This window comes from Lolium rigidum, unplaced genomic scaffold (genome assembly GCF_022539505.1).
Source record: "Lolium rigidum isolate FL_2022 unplaced genomic scaffold, APGP_CSIRO_Lrig_0.1 contig_53660_1, whole genome shotgun sequence".
NCBI classification, from domain to species: domain Eukaryota; kingdom Viridiplantae; phylum Streptophyta; class Magnoliopsida; order Poales; family Poaceae; genus Lolium; species Lolium rigidum.
The window spans coordinates 790-16,621 of NW_025900911.1; the positions used below are offsets into that span (position 1 = coordinate 790).

At 44.3% G+C, this 15,832-nt stretch overlaps 1 protein-coding gene across 1 annotated transcript; it reads left to right on the top strand.

Moving 5' to 3' along the window:
- Nucleotides 1-218: 218 nt before the first annotated feature.
- LOC124681728 (sphinganine C4-monooxygenase 1-like) lies at nucleotides 219-1,112 on the top strand. The gene is made up of 2 exons (XM_047216558.1): nucleotides 219-449; nucleotides 546-1,112. The coding sequence occupies exons 1-2, from the start codon at nucleotides 219-221 to the stop codon at nucleotides 1,110-1,112; spliced, it is 798 nt and encodes a 265-aa protein (XP_047072514.1).
- Nucleotides 1,113-15,832: the final 14,720 nt, after the last annotated feature.

The following is a 15,832-nucleotide window of genomic DNA, read 5'->3' on the forward strand; positions in this document are numbered from 1 at the left end:
ACAGTGACGACTTTGCATGCGGTCAAACAGTTGAACTCCATACAAAATATGTCATCCACGCGACCATGCATGTATAAATACAGAATGGATCGTACTAGGTTATTTCACAAGACACACTAAAAGACATCAAACAGTCGTGTGCATTACACCCAAGCTCCTAGGTAGCAATTGCTACTCGCTATCAAGAAAAACACATCGACCTTTACGTATCGATCGACATGGCGGCGGTGACCGTCGAGGACGCTGTGGCCGCCGTCGTTCCCATCGTCGTGTACTGGGCCTACTCCGGCGTCCACATGGCGCTCGGCCACGCTCGGGTGATAGACAAGTACAGGCTGAACTCCAAGGACGAAGAAGACAGCAAGAACATGGTGTCCAAGCGCGCCGTCCTCGCCAACGTGCTCACGCAGCACGCTATGCAGCTCGCGGCCGTCGCAGTGCTCACCGTGGTATGTAACCTCGCCGCCGGCACCGCCCCAGCCTGATCTTATGATGTTGTGCACACAGCCACTGACCGTCCCCGTACATTACATATATGTTCACAGCTTACAGGAGGAGGAAGAGGACGAGCAACGGCGACGTCGTACCTGACGGCGGCGCGGCAGATCGCGGTGGCGGTGGTGGTGTTCGACGCGTACCGGTACGCGTGGCACCGGCTGGCGCACCGGAACCGGTTCATCTACCGGCACCTCCACTCGTGGCACCACCGCATCGTGGTGCCCTACGCGTTCGGCGCCATCTACGGGCACCCGCTGGAGGCCCTGATCGCGGACACGGCGGGCGGCTCGCTCGCCGTCCTCGCCTCCGGCCTGTCCTCCTCATCGCCGTGCGCCACGGCCGTGTTCCTCACGCTGTGCACCGTCCAGGGCATCGACATCCACTGCGGGCTGAGCCTCCTGCCGCGCCGCCTGCGGTGGGTCTGGAACGGCGCCGCGCACCACGGCGTGCACCACCTGCCCCGCGGCGTGAGGCACAACTTCTCCGACCTGTTCTTCGTGACCTGGGACATGGTGTTCGGGACGCACTTGCCCTACGCCGTGGAGGAGCGGCCCGGCGGCGAGGGCTTGATGCTCAGGACCATGCCGCCCAAGGCGTCGTCCAAGAATAACTAATCAATAAAGTTGCATGCCGCATGCGTATATGTGTGTTTGGTTTTCTTCCCGGCGTGTGCATTTCTGTACGTACTTATGTGTTATCTAGAATGAGTTTGATTTGGCTGTGATAAATAAAATAAAATTTTATGACAATGCCATTAGTTCTCTCCTTAATTGCGAGTAGTAGTATGCCATTGCTTTTTAGTTACTATTTATGATGCAAATGGCACACTATTCGGTTAACTCAGTTTTGACTTCTGACATTCTGCTCCGTTACCTCATTGTCAACCATGTTGACTTCAAACATTTAAATTCTGGTGGTACCCAGTGTATTCTAGCGAATGGAAGTGGCTAGTGACCCAGCAGGGGCATACCATTGATTCCGACTAGATTGCTGAGTGATATCCGATTGGCGGAGGTTCAGATTAGGACATTTAGGGGTAACATATATTGTTCGGCTCACACTTGAAAGGACTTGAGTAGCTTCCGATGCTCTTGATCCACGCAGGGCCGGCTCTGGATTCCAGGGTGAACTCCATGAATTGGTCCAATAGTTATAACTTATAACAGAGAAAATAAGTCGATTTCATATAGTAATGGACAGAAAATATGTTCATCTACCTCCCACCTCCCTCTCCTCTGCCGCCGCCGGTGATGTTGCCGGGCAAAGCCCGCGCGACGTGGCGGCGATGGGGACTCTGCTGCAGCGGCTAGGCGGAGCTGCGGCAGCGCCCGTTTCTCCATCTTCTACCCGCGGTGGTGCGTGGCGACGACTGCCTGAGGCGCGGCGGCGGCGATGCGGCGGTGGGGTGGGCTCGTGAGGGCCTGAGCACTGCGGGATCCCGTGGCTTGCAACGAGGGTGGTTCTGCCCACATCACCTGGGCGCGTCGGGGCGGTGGCCTCGGAATCGGCGGTGGCGTCCTCCTCCTCTCCGGAGGTGGACGACCTTATTGGGATCTGGGGTGGAGGATCTTGGGATCCCACATCGATCTCTAGCGGTGAAGATCCAGTCGATGTCGAGTTGGGGGTGTTGTGGCAGCCAGTTAAAACCGTGCTTCGATCTCGATCTTGGCGGATGATGGCGGCGTCGATTGGAGTCGTTACCTTGTAGAAGGCATCATCTTTGCTTGCCTCGGCACTACACTTGGAGAGTTGGGGATGCGCGGCCGCCGGTGAAAACTGTGCTCCGACTCTGGTCTTGGCGGACAATGGAGGCGTCACACGTCGTAACCTTCTTGAAGGCATCATCGTCACAACCTGCATCTACCCACTCGTGCTGCTCCGGGGGAAACCCTAGATCTAGGTCTCCCGGATCGGACGATGGCGACGCTACCTGCGTGTTTCTACCTCTTTGGGGCATCGTTTTTGGAGCAGCTGCTGGATGTTGGCGGATGTTTATGGAGTGGTATTCATCTACCACATCGATGGCGCCGAGTCTCGGTGGCATGGTGCTGCGGGGTATCGACGACGAATGCGGGATGATGTATGCGTGCATGATGGTGGAGCCGTCTGGCGTTATGGTGGCATCGACGGTAGGCCTTGCAAGCTTAATGCGATGATCCCTTTTGAAGATGTGGTCGAGGAAGAGGGCGGTAGCAACTTCTGTGGTGTGTGCGTTGACGTGCGCTGAGAGTCTTCTTAACTAGATGTGCTTCTCACCTGCTATTGGGCGGCTTGGGAAGGCATTTGATTTTTCGATGATGTGAGTTGGTGTTTTGTCACCCCCTTCGTCCATCTGTAGGTTTTGCGAGGTGGCTTAGAGTTTGAACTTTTGTATTGCTCTTGTAAGATGTTGTAAATAATCTAATAAAAAAGCTGTGCGCATCTCTTAAAAGGTACTTGTCTGAATTTTCCTCTTGTATAAACCATGAGCGTGTGTCCTGGAGGAGGTGAAAACATATACAGGAGGAGGTGGAGGTGCTGTTAATCCATCCTTCAGAGTAGAAGGAATTACATAGCGGAGGATGAGCTACTATTCCATAGTAGAAGAGTGCCGACCAGTAGATTGATGTTTGCAATGCTATTGGTTTATATCGTTGCTGGTTTCCTTTTGGGAGCTATACATCAATCTGAATTTTATGCCGAGACAAGTACCTTTTATCCAAGGCAAGCTGCTTTATACTCTCTCATATATTTTGGTAGAATAGATTTTGCTGATTCATTACTTGATAGCTGATTCATTATTTGATATGAGATATGTGAGAATTATGTTGAGATATTTGTGGGCTAATGTTCGGGGTCGTTATACGAGCCACCGATACGAACCGGGCTTAGCACGAATATCAATAGAAAGTCATCAGCTAAGAAAATGATGTTTTCATAAGAGAAAACTTGGTGTTACGAAGGTAAACATATTGTACCGGTCACAGTCCAGGTATGGGACTGACTGAGTTCTACGCTGGGGACGGCCCTGTTGTGGAACGTGTCGATGATGAATCCGTAGGTTCAGGTGTCCGGGTTCTAGTGGGCCAAAGGGCTCTGCTCTTCTATCGCCTGTGTGGTGCTATTTGAGGCTGTCGATGTCGGAGTATCCCTCTGCAGAGTGTAAAAGTGTGAATTTCACCCCTGTGATTCCCGGGTAGAGAAACTTACTTTCATGTGTGGCACCATGTGTTTTTAATATGCTTAATACTTTAACCACCTTTTGTTTTTATAAAAGAATTTCTATTTTATAATTTATATGATTGTGTATAATCGGTTTGTTGAGTATGACTTGTCGTACTCACCCTAGCTCCCCAATATTTTTATCAGAGTTGCGCAACAGAAAAGTTCGTCGATCGGAGATTAGGCTGGACCAGCGGGAGGGAAGCGGATTACAGAATCTAGTTGTAGCTCTTGTTTAATTGTAAAGAAACTAGTAAAATGTTGCATTTGAGTTTCTCGAGATCCACTGTGCTGGTTTATGCCTGCACTTTTTATCCTTGCGCGAGTATAAGCCTGTCGGTTTATAGGCGCGCGGCGGCTGTCTCGTTCAGGCCCGGTCTCGGGACGTGACAGTTAAAGTGATATCAGAGCTCTAGGTTTAGGAAACGAGAAAAATGGGTAGATAGTAGATATTGCGACTAGTAACCATTGGCAATTCTTTTCTTGTGTGTGCAAGTTATGAAACTGAATTTATTGCTTGTTGTTTGATTTCTAATCTGTCAAGATTAAACTAACTTTAGGCATAGTCATCTGGAGTTAGAAGAAGGAAACATAAGCACTGCGGCCCGCCACACGGAACAACCTTTGGGCCAACTTTGTAATATATCCTAGGGCATGGGAGGGGGCTGGAGCGGCCCGCCACCTCGGCAGGTTGGCTTTGCTCGGCCGGCCGGCCGTCATCTTCTTCTTGACGGAAGCCCGAAGCCCACGCCGAGGTGGAGGTCCACCAGGGATCTGAAGAGACCGAATGAAGGTTGAGCTGTAGAGAAAGACAGATTTTAGGGCCTGTTTGGTTGTCTCTCCATTTTTTCCCTTTCACGCAAGTTACCGAAATAGCTACCGGTAGGACTAGGCAGAGACCAACCTCTACGAAGGTCTAATCCGTCGCGGAACCGTAAAAAACACGTGGCAAGCTAGCAGTGCCTTGCAGCGCATTCCTTCCACGCGAGTACGTGCATCCCTCGCGCGAGTACTTCTCTTGCGCGTGTTGCTCCAACGAGTACCAGCGCCCGCGTACGCGCATGTCTCGCGCGAGTACAACCAGCCAAGATCGATTCATCTTGCGTGACAAAAAATTAAGTGTATGAATGATACGTTCCAAACGTATCTATAATTTCTTATGTTCCATGTTTGTTTTATGACAATACCCACATGTTTTATACACATTATATGTTATTATTATGTGTTTTCCGGAACTAACCTATTGACGAGATGCCGAAGTGCCAGTTCCTGTTTTCTGCTGTTTTTGGTTTCAGAAATCCTAGTAAGGAAATATTCTCGGAATCGGACGAAATCAACGCCCAGCATCTTAGAATTCCACGAAGCTTCCAGAACACCGAGAGCCACCAGAGGGGGGCCACAGGGCCACCAGATGATAGGGCGGCGCGGCCCAAGGGGGGGGGCGCCCCCTGCGTGTGGCTGCCCCGTCAGCCCTCCGACTCCGCCTCTTCGCCTATTTAAGCCTCCTCGACCTAAAACCTCGATACGAAAAAACCACGGTACGAGAAACCTTCCAGAGCCGCAGCCATCGCGAAGCCAAGATCTGGGGGACAGGAGTCTCTGTTCTGGCACGCCGCCGGGACGTGGAAGTGCCCCCGGAAGGCATCTCCATCGACACCACCGCCATCTTCATCAACGCTGCTGTCTCCCATGAGGAGGGAGTAGTTCTCCATCGAGGCTCGGGGCTTTACCGGTAGCTATGTGGTTAATCTCTCTCCTATGTACTTCAATACAATGATCTCATGAGCTGCCTTACATGATTGAGATTCATATGAGTTTTGTATCACTATTCATCTATGTGTTACTCTAGTGATGTTATTAAAGTACTCTATTCCTCATCCATGGTGTAATGGTGACAGTGTGTGCATCGTGTAGTACTTGGCGTAGGTTATGATTGCAATATCTTGTAGATTATGAAGTTAATTATTGCTATGATAGTATTGATGTGATCTATTCCTCCTTCATAGTGTGATGGTGACAGTGTGCATGCTATGTTAGTACTTGGTGTAATTGGAATGATCTATCATGCACTCTAAGGTTATTTAAATATGAACATTGAATGTTGTGGAGCTTGTTAACTCCGGCATTGAGGTGCTCTTGTAGCCCTACGCAATTAGTGGTGTTCATCATCCAACAAGAGAGTGTAGAGTGGTTTTATTATGTGATCAATGTTGAGAGTGTCTGATGCGTGTAGTTGACACGTCCGTTGGGAACCCCAAGAGGAAGGTGTGATGCGCACAGCGGCAAGTTTCCCTCAGTTAGAAACCAAGGTTTAATCGAACCAGTAGGAGTCAAGAAGCACGTTGAAGGTTGATGGCGGCGGGATGTAGTGCGGCACAACACCAGAGATTCCGGCGCCAACGTGGAACCTGCACAACACAACCAAAGTACTTTGCCCCAACGAAACAGTGAGGTTGTCAATCTCACCGGCTTGCTGTAACAAAGGGTTAACCGTATTGTGTGGAAGATGATTGTTTGCAAGAAAACAGTAAAACAAGTATTGCAGCAGATTTGTATTTCAGTATTAAAAGAATGGACCGGGGTCCACAGTTCACTAGAGGTGTCTCTCCCATAAGATAAAAGCATGTTGGGTGAATAAATTACAGTCGGGCAATTGACAAATAGAGAGGGCATAACAATGCACATACATGGCATGATAAGTATAGTGAGATTTAATTGGGCATTACGACAAAGTACATAGACCGCCATCCAACTGCATCTATGCCTAAAAAGTCCACCTTCGAGGTTATCGTCCGAACCCCTTCCGGTATTAAGTTGCAAAGCAACGAGACAATTGCATTAAGTATGGTGCGTAATGTAATCAACAACTACATCCTCGGACATAGCGCCAATGTTTTATCCCTAGTGGCAACGAGCACAACACAACCTTAGAACTTTTCGTCACTCTGTCCCAGGTGTCAATGCGGGCATGAACCCACTATCGAGCATAAATACTCCTCTTGGAGTTAAAAGCAAAAACTTGGCCGAGCCTCTACTAGTAACGAGAGAGCATGCAAGATCATAAACAACACCTATGTAATAACTTGATAATTAACATAACATGGTATTCTCTATCCATCGGATCCCGACAAACACAACATAGAGTATTACGGATAGATGATCTTGATCATGTTAGGCAGCTCACAAGATCCAACAATGAAGCACAATGAGGAGAAGACAACCATCTAGCTACTGCTATGGACCCATAGTCCGGGGGTGAACTACTCACTCATCACTCCGGAGGCGACCATGGCGGTGTAGAGTCCTCCGGGAGATGAATCCCCTCTCCGGCGGGGTGCCGGAGGAGATCCCAGAATCCCCCGAGATGGGATCGGCGGCGGCGGCGTCTCAGTAAGGTTTTCCGTATCGTGGTTTTTCGCCTCAGGGGTTTCGCGACGGAGGCTTTAAGTAGGCGGAAGGGCAGAGTCGGGGGGCTAATGAGGGGCCCACACCACAGGGCGGCGCGGGCCCCCCCTTGGCCGCGCCGCCATGTGGTTTCGCCACCTCGTGGCCCCACTTCGTATGCTCTTCGGTCTTCCGGAAGGTTCGTGGCAAAATAGGCCCCGGGTCTTCGTTTCGTCCAATTCGAGAATATTTCGTTACTAGGATTTCGAAACCAAAAACAGCGAGAAACGAGAAGCGGCACTTCGGCATCTTGTTAATAGGTTAGTTCCGAGAAAATGCACGAATATGACATAAAGTGTGCATAAAACATGTAGGTATCATCAATAATATGGCATAGAACATAAGAAATTATCGATACGTCGGAGACGTATCAAGCATCCCCAAGCTTAGTTACGCTCGTCCCGAGCAGGTAAAACGATAACAAAGATAATTTCTGAAGTGATATGCCATCATAACCTTGATCATACTATTTGTAAACATATGTAGTGGATGCAGCGATCAAAACTATGGTAATGACATGAGTAAACAAGTGAATCATAAAGCAAAGACTTTTCATGAATAGTACTTCAAGACAAGTACTAATAAGTCTTGCATAAGAGTTAACTCATAAAGCAATAAATCAAAGTAAAGGTATTGAAGCAACACAAAGGAAGATAAAGTTTCAGCGGTTGCTTTCAACTTGTAACATGTATATCTCATGGATAATTGTCAACATAGAGTAATATAACAAGTACAATATGCAAGTATGTAGGAATCAATGCACAGTTCACACAAGTGTTTGCTTCTTGAGGTGGAGAGAGATAGGTGAACTGACTCAACATAAAAGTAAAAAGAATGGTCCTTCAAAGAGGAAAGCATCGATTGCTATATTTGTGCTAGAGCTTTTATTTTGAAAACATGAAACAATTTTGTCAACGGTAGTAATAAAGCATATGAGTTATGTACATTATATCTTACAAGTTGCAAGCCTCATGCATAGTATACTAATAGTGCCCGCACCTTGTCCTAATTAACTTGGACTACCGGATCTTTGCAATGCACATGTTTTAACCAAGTGTCACAATGGGGTACCTCCATGCCGCCTGTACAAAGGTCTAAGGAGAAAGCTCGCATTTTGGATTTCTCGCTTTTGATTATTCTCAACTTAGACATCCATACCGGGACAACATGGACAACGAGATAATGGACTCCTCTTTAATGCATAAGCATGTGGCAACAATTATTATTCTCATATGAGATTGAGGATATATGTCCAAAGCTGAAACTTCCACCATGAATCATGGCTTTAGTTAGCGGCCCAAAGTTCTTCTCTAACAATATGCATGCTCCAACCATAAAGGTGGTAGATCTCTCTTACTTCGGACAAGACGGACATGCATAGCAACTCACATGATATTCAACAAAGAATAGTTGATGGCGTCCCCGAAGCATGGTTATCGCACAACAAGCAACTTAATAAGAGATAAAGTGCATAAGTACATATTCAATACCACAATAGTTTTTAAGCTATTTGTCCCATGAGCTATATATTGCAAAGGTGAATGATGGAATTTTAAAGGTAGCACTCAAGCAATTTACTTTGGAATGGCGGATAAATACCATGTAGTAGGTAGGTATGGTGGACACAAATGGCATAGTGGTTGGCTCAAGGATTTTGGATGCATGAGAAGTATTCCCTCTCGATACAAGGTTTAGGCTAGCAAGGTTATTTGAAACAAACACAAGGATGAACGGTACAGACAAAACTCACATAAAAGACATATTGTAAACATTATAAGACTCCATACCGTCTTCCTTGTTGTTCAAAACTCAATACTAGATGTTATCTAGACTCTAGAGAAACCAAATATGCAAACCAAATTAGCAAGCTCTAAGTGTTTCTTCATTAATGGGTGCAAAGTATATGATGCAAGAGCTTAAACATGAGCACAACAATTTCCAAGTATCAAATTATCCAAGACATTTTAGAGTTACTACATGTAGCATTTTTCAATTCCAACCATATAACAATTTAACGAAGATGAAACTTCGCCATGAATACTATGAGTAGAGCCTAAGGACATATTTGTCCATATGCTACAGAGGAGCGTGTCTCTCTCCCATAAAGTGAATGCTAGGATCCATTTTATTCAAACAAAACAAAAACAAAAACAAACCGACGCTCCAAGCAAAGTACATAAGATGTGACGGAATAAAAATATAGTTTCGGGGAGGAACTCGATAATGTTGTCGATGAAGAAGGGGATGCCTTGGGCATCCCCAAGCTTAGACGCTTGATTTTTCTTATAATATGCAGGGGTGAACCACCGGGGCATCCCCAAGCTTAGAGCTTTCATTCTCCTTGATCATATTGCATCATACTCCTCTCTTGATCCTTGAAAACTTCCTCCACACCAAACTCGAAACAACTCATTAGAGGGTTAGTGCATAATAAAAATTCACATGTTCAGAGGTGACACAATCATTCTTAACACTTCTGGACATTGCATAAAGCTACTGGACATTAATGGATCAAAGAAATTCATCGAACATAGCAAAAGAGGCAATGCAAAATAAAAGGCAGAATCTGTCTAAACAGAACAGTCCGTAAAGATGGATTTTATTAGGCCACCAGACTTGCTCAAATGAAAATGCTCAAATTGAATGAAAGTTGCGTACATATCTGAGGATCATGCACGTAAATTGGCTTAATTTTCTGAGCTTCCTACAGGGAGGTAGACCCAGATTCGTGACAGCAAAGAAATCTGGAACTGCGCAGTAATCCAAATCTAGTACTTACTTTACTATCAAAGACTTTACTTGGCACAACAAAACTCAAAACTAAGATAAGGAGAGGTTGCTACAGTAGTAAACAACTTCCAAGACACAAATATAAAACAAAAATACTGTAGTAAAAACATGGGTTGTCTCCCATAAGCGCTTTTCTTTAACGCCTTTCAGCTAGGCGAAGAAAGTGTATCTCAAGTAACATCAAAGGGTGGTGCACCTACAGCGGGGTTTGGAGTTTTCTCAACCATGCATAGTATATTGGATACATAAGTTTCAGCGTCTCCCTTTTCATTAGTCTTGGGCTTGCTACTCTCATCAAACAAATTTTCAGGAACAAGCCAAGCATAGTTATTTTCTAGTGCATCATTCATAGCTAGGAGTTTACATGGTATTGGTGCTTTGATCTCCCCACCATCATTAGCATTATTAGCGTACCTTATCCTATCCATATCCATTTTTTTAAGGAGACCAACAAAATTAGTATGAGAACCAAGCATATTAAATTTAGCGAAGACCTTTCTAGCCTCTCTTGCTAGACCACCAAATTCTCTAAGAAGGGTTTCTAAAACAAAATCTTTCTTTTCCCCCTCTTCCAAATCACCAAGTGTAAGAAACATGTGTTGGATTATAGGATTGAGATTAACAAATTTAGTTTCCAACAAGCGAACTAAAGCAGAAGCAGCAATTTCATAAGTAGGAGCAAGTTCTACCAAGTGTCTATCTTCAAAATCTTCAACGGTACTAACATGGGTGAAAAATTCTTCTATATTGTTCCTCCCAATTATAGACCCTTGTCCTACCGGTATGTTTTTTGTGGTAAAATTAAAAGGAAACATGATGAAATAAGTAAAGTAAATGCAAGTAACTAATTTTTTTGTGTTTTTGATATAGAGTGCAAGACAGTAAATAAAGTAAAACTAGCAACTAATTTTTTTGTGTTTTGATATAATGCAGCAAACAAAGTAGTAAATAAAATAAAGCAAGACAAAAACAAAGTAAAGAGATTGGGAAGTGGAGACTCCCCTTGCAGCGTGTCTTGATCTCCCGACAACGGCGCCGGAAATTTGCTTGATGCGTGTAGTTGACACGTCCGTTGGGAACCCCAAGAGGAAGGTGTGATGCGCACAGCGGCAAGTTTCTCTCGGTTAGAAACCAAGGTTTAATCGAACCGGTAGGAGTCAAGAAGCACGTTGAAGGTTGATGGCGGCGGGATGTAGTGCGGCGCAACACCGGAGATTCCGGCGCCAACGTGGAACCCGCACAACACAACCAAAGTACTTTGCCCCAACGAAACAAGTGAGGTTGTCAATCTCACCAGGCTTGCTGTAACAAAGGGTTAACCGTATTGTGTGGAAGATGATTGTTTGCAAGAAAACAGTAAAACAAGTATTGCAGCAGATTTGTATTTCAGTATTAAAAGAATGGACCGGGGTCCACAGTTCACTAGAGGTGTCTCTCCCATAAGATAAAAGCATGTTGGGTGAACAAATTACGGTCGGGCAATTGACAAATAGAGAGGGCATAACAATGCACATACATGGCATGATAAGTATAGTGAGATTTAATTGGGCATTACGACAAAGTACATAGACCGCCATCCAACCGCATCTATGCCTAAAAGTCCACCTTCGAGGTTATCGTCCGAACCCCTTCCGGTATTAAGTTGCAAAGCAACGAGACAATTGCATTAAGTATGGTGCGTAATGTAATCAACAACTACATCCTCGGACATAGCGCCAATGTTTTATCCCTAGTGGCAACAAGCACAACACAACCTTAGAACTTTCGTCACTTGTCCCGGTGTCAATGCGGGCATGAACCCACTATCGAGCATAAATACTCCCTCTTGGAGTTAAAAGCAAAAACTTGGCCGAGCCTCTACTAGTAACGAGAGAGCATGCAAGATCATAAACAACACATATGTAATAACTTGATAATTAACATAACATGGTATTCTCTATCCATCGGATCCCGACAAACACAACATAGAGTATTACGGATAGATGATCTTGATCATGTTAGGCAGCTCACAAGATCCAACAATGAAGCACAATGAGGAGAAGACAACCATCTAGCTACTGCTATGGACCCATAGTCCAGGGGTGAACTACTCACTCATCACTCCGGGAGGCGACCATGGTGGTGTAGAGTCCTCCGGGAGATGAATCCCCTCTCCGGCAGGGTGCCGGAGGAGATCTCCGAGAATCCCCCGAGATGGGATCCCGCGGCGGCGGCGTCTCAGTAAGGTTTTCCGTATCGTGGTTTTTCGCATCAGGGGTTTCGCGACGGAGGCTTTAAGTAGGCGGAAGGGCAGAGTCGGGGGGCTAACGAGGAGCCCACACCACAGGGCGGCGCGGGCCCTCCCCCTTGGCCGCGTCGCCATGTGGTGTCGCCACCTCGTGGCCCCACTTCGTATGCTCTTCGGTCTTCTGGAAGGTTCGTGGCAAAATAGGCCCCTGGGTCTTCGTTTCGTACAATTCCGAGAATATTTTGTTACTAGGATTTCGAAACCAAAAACAGCGAGAAACGAGAACCGGCACTTCGGCATCTTGTTAATAGGTTAGTTCCAGAAAATGCACGAATATGACATAAAGTGTGCATAAAACATGTAGGTATCATCAATAATATGGCATAGAACATAAGAAATTATCGGTACGTCGGAGACGTATCAGTGTCCACTAGTGAAAGTATGATCCCTAGGCCTTGTTTCTAAGCATCGAAACTCTGTTTATTTACTGTTCTGTTGCATGTTTACTCGCTGCCATATTTTATTCAGATTGTTATTACCACTCATATACATCCATACTACTTGTATTTCACCATCTCTTTGCCGAACTAGTGCACCTATACATCTGACAAGTGTATTAGGTGTGTTGGGGACACAAGAGACTTCTTGTATCGTGATTGCAGGGTTGCTTGAGAGGGATATCTTTGACCTCTTTCTTCCTGAGTTCGATAAACCTTGGGTGATCCACTTAAGGGAAACTTGCTGCTATTCTACAAACCTCTACTCTTGGAGGCCCAACACTGTCTACAAGAATAGAAGCACCCGTAGACATCAAGCACTTTTCTGGCGCCGTTGCCGGGGAGGAAAGGTAAAAGGCACTCATATTCCGGTCCCAGGTAACTAAGTACTTTTCTGTTGCCGTTGTGTGTGTGCTCGAAGCTATTTCCTTTAGATCCTGCAATTGCATCTTTTTGTTTCTTGTTAAACACTAGTAAGGCATAATGGAAAACATCTCGTGAGCTTTTTGTACTATTTCCTGAGTCAAGACATGAATGGTTTAATGCGAAAATTAAAAAACCTATGGAACCTTATTTGCATGCTAGTAGCAATGATATTAGTATGAACTCTTTGAACACCATTGTTGCTAATGATATAGAAAATTCTAAGCTTGGGGAGGTCGGTTTTGATGAAAATGATCTCTTTAGCCCTCCGGGTATTGAGGAGAAAGTTTATGTTGATTATGATATGCCTCCCATATATGATGATTATAATTTTGGTGCCGCCTACTATGGAGAGTAAATTTTATTGTAATTATACTATGCCTCCTACAATTGATGAGAATAATAATGATAGCTACTTTGTTGAATTTGCTCCCACTACAATTAATAAGAATGATTATGCTTATGTGGAGAGTAATGATACTTTTATGCATGTGAATAAGAATGCTTTATGTGATAGTTACATTGTTGAATTTGTTCATGATGCCACTGAAAGTTATTATGAGAGAGGGAAACATGGTTGTATGCATCTTAATAATATTAAGTTTCCCCTCTTTATGTTGAGAATCTTGAAGTTACACTTGTTTTATCCTTCTATGCTTGTTGCATTATGCCTACATGACTTGTTTATTTACAAGATTTCTTTTCATAGGAAGTGGGTTAGGCTTAAATTTGTTTAGAATTTGCTTTTGATGCTCTCTTTTGCTTCAACTATTATTTCTTACGAGTGCATCATTAAAACTGCTGAGCCCATCTTAATGGCTATAAAGAAAGCACTTCTTGGGAGATAACCCATGTCTTTATTTTACTACAGCAATTTTGTTTTATATTTGAGTCTTGGAAGTTGTTACTACTGTAGCAACATCTCCTTATCTTTATTTTATTGCATTGTTGTGCCAAGTAAAGTCTTTGATAGTAAAGATGATACTAGATTTGGATTACTGGCGCGAAACAGATTTCTTATCGTCAGGAATTTGGGTATGATTCTCCGTAGGTAACTCGGAAAAATCTGCCAATTTACGTGAGTGATCCTCGGATATGTACGCAACTTTCATTCAATTTGAGCATTTTCATCCGAGCAAGTCTGGTGCCTCTTTAAAATTCGTCTTTACGGATCGTTCTGTTTTGACAGATTCTCGCCTTTTATTTCGCATTGCCTCTTTTGCTGTGTTGGATGGATTTCTTTGTTCCATTAACTTCCAGTAGCTTTGTGCAATGTCCAGAAGTGTTAAGAATGATTGTGTCACCTCTGAATATGTGAATTTTTAATTATGCACTAACCCTCTAATGATTTTGTTTCGAGTTTGGTGTGGAGGAAGTTTTCAAGGGTCAAGAGAGGAGGATGATACAATATGATGAAGAAGAGTGAAAAGTCAAAGCTTGGGGATGCCCCCGTGGTTCATCCCTGCATATTTTAAGAAGACTCAAGCGTCTAAGCTTGGGGATGCCCAAGGCATCCCTTCTTCATCGACAACTTATCAGGTTCCTCTAGTGAAACTATATTTTTATTCCGTCACATCTTATGTGCTTTACTTGGAGCGTCTGCTTGTTTTTGTTTTTGTTTTTGTTTGAATAAATCGGATCCTAGCATTCTTTATTTGGGAGAGAGACACGCTCCGATGTTTCGTATGAACACATATGTTCTTAGCTTTATCTTTAATGTTCACTGCGAAAGTTGGACTATTTCATTCATTGTTATATGGTTGGAAACAGAAAATGCCGCATGTGGTAAATGGTTTAATGTATTGAATAATGTGATACTTGGAAATTGTTGTGCTCATATAGATCATGTTTAAGCTCTTGCAGCATGTACCTTGTACTCATTAATGAATAACTACATAGAGCTTGTTAAAATTTGGTTTGCATGATTGATCTCTAGAGTCTAGATATTTTCTGGTTGAGGTGTTTGAACAACAAGGAGACGATGTAAAGTCTTATAATGCTTACAATATGTTCATATGTGAGTCTTGCTGCACCATTTTATACTTGAGTTTGCTTCAAACAACCTTGCTAGCCTAGCCTTGTATTGAGAGGAATTCTTCTCGTGATCCAAATCCTTGAGCCAATAACCATGCCATTTGTGTCCACCATACCTACCTACCACATGGTATTTCTCTGCCATTACAAAGTACATTACTTGAGTGCTACCTTTAAAAATTCTATCCTTTGTCTTTGCAATACATAGCTCATGGGAAAATAGCCTTAAAAACTATTGTGGTGAAGAATATGTACTTATGTGTCTTATTTCTTAATAAGTTGCTTGTTGAGCGGTAACCATGTTTCGGGGACGCCATCAACTTTTACCTTTGTTGAATATCATGTGAGTTGCTATGCATGTTCGTCTTGTCCGAAGTAAGGGAGATTTTCATGATCAAATGGTTTGAGTATGCATACTGTTAGAGAAGAACATTGGGCCGCTAACTAAAGCCATGATTCATGGTGGAAGTTTCAGTGTGGACAACTAATCCTCAATCTCTTATGAGAATATTAACTGTTGTTGAATGCTTATGCATTAATTAAAGAGGAGTCCATTATCTGTTGTCTATGTTGTCCCGGTATGGATGTCTAAGTTGAGAATAATCAAAAGCGAGAAATCCAATGCGAGCTTTCTCCTTAGACCTTTGTACAGAGCGGCATAGAGGTACCCCTTTGTGACACTTGGTTGAAACATATGCTATGCAATGATAATCCGTGT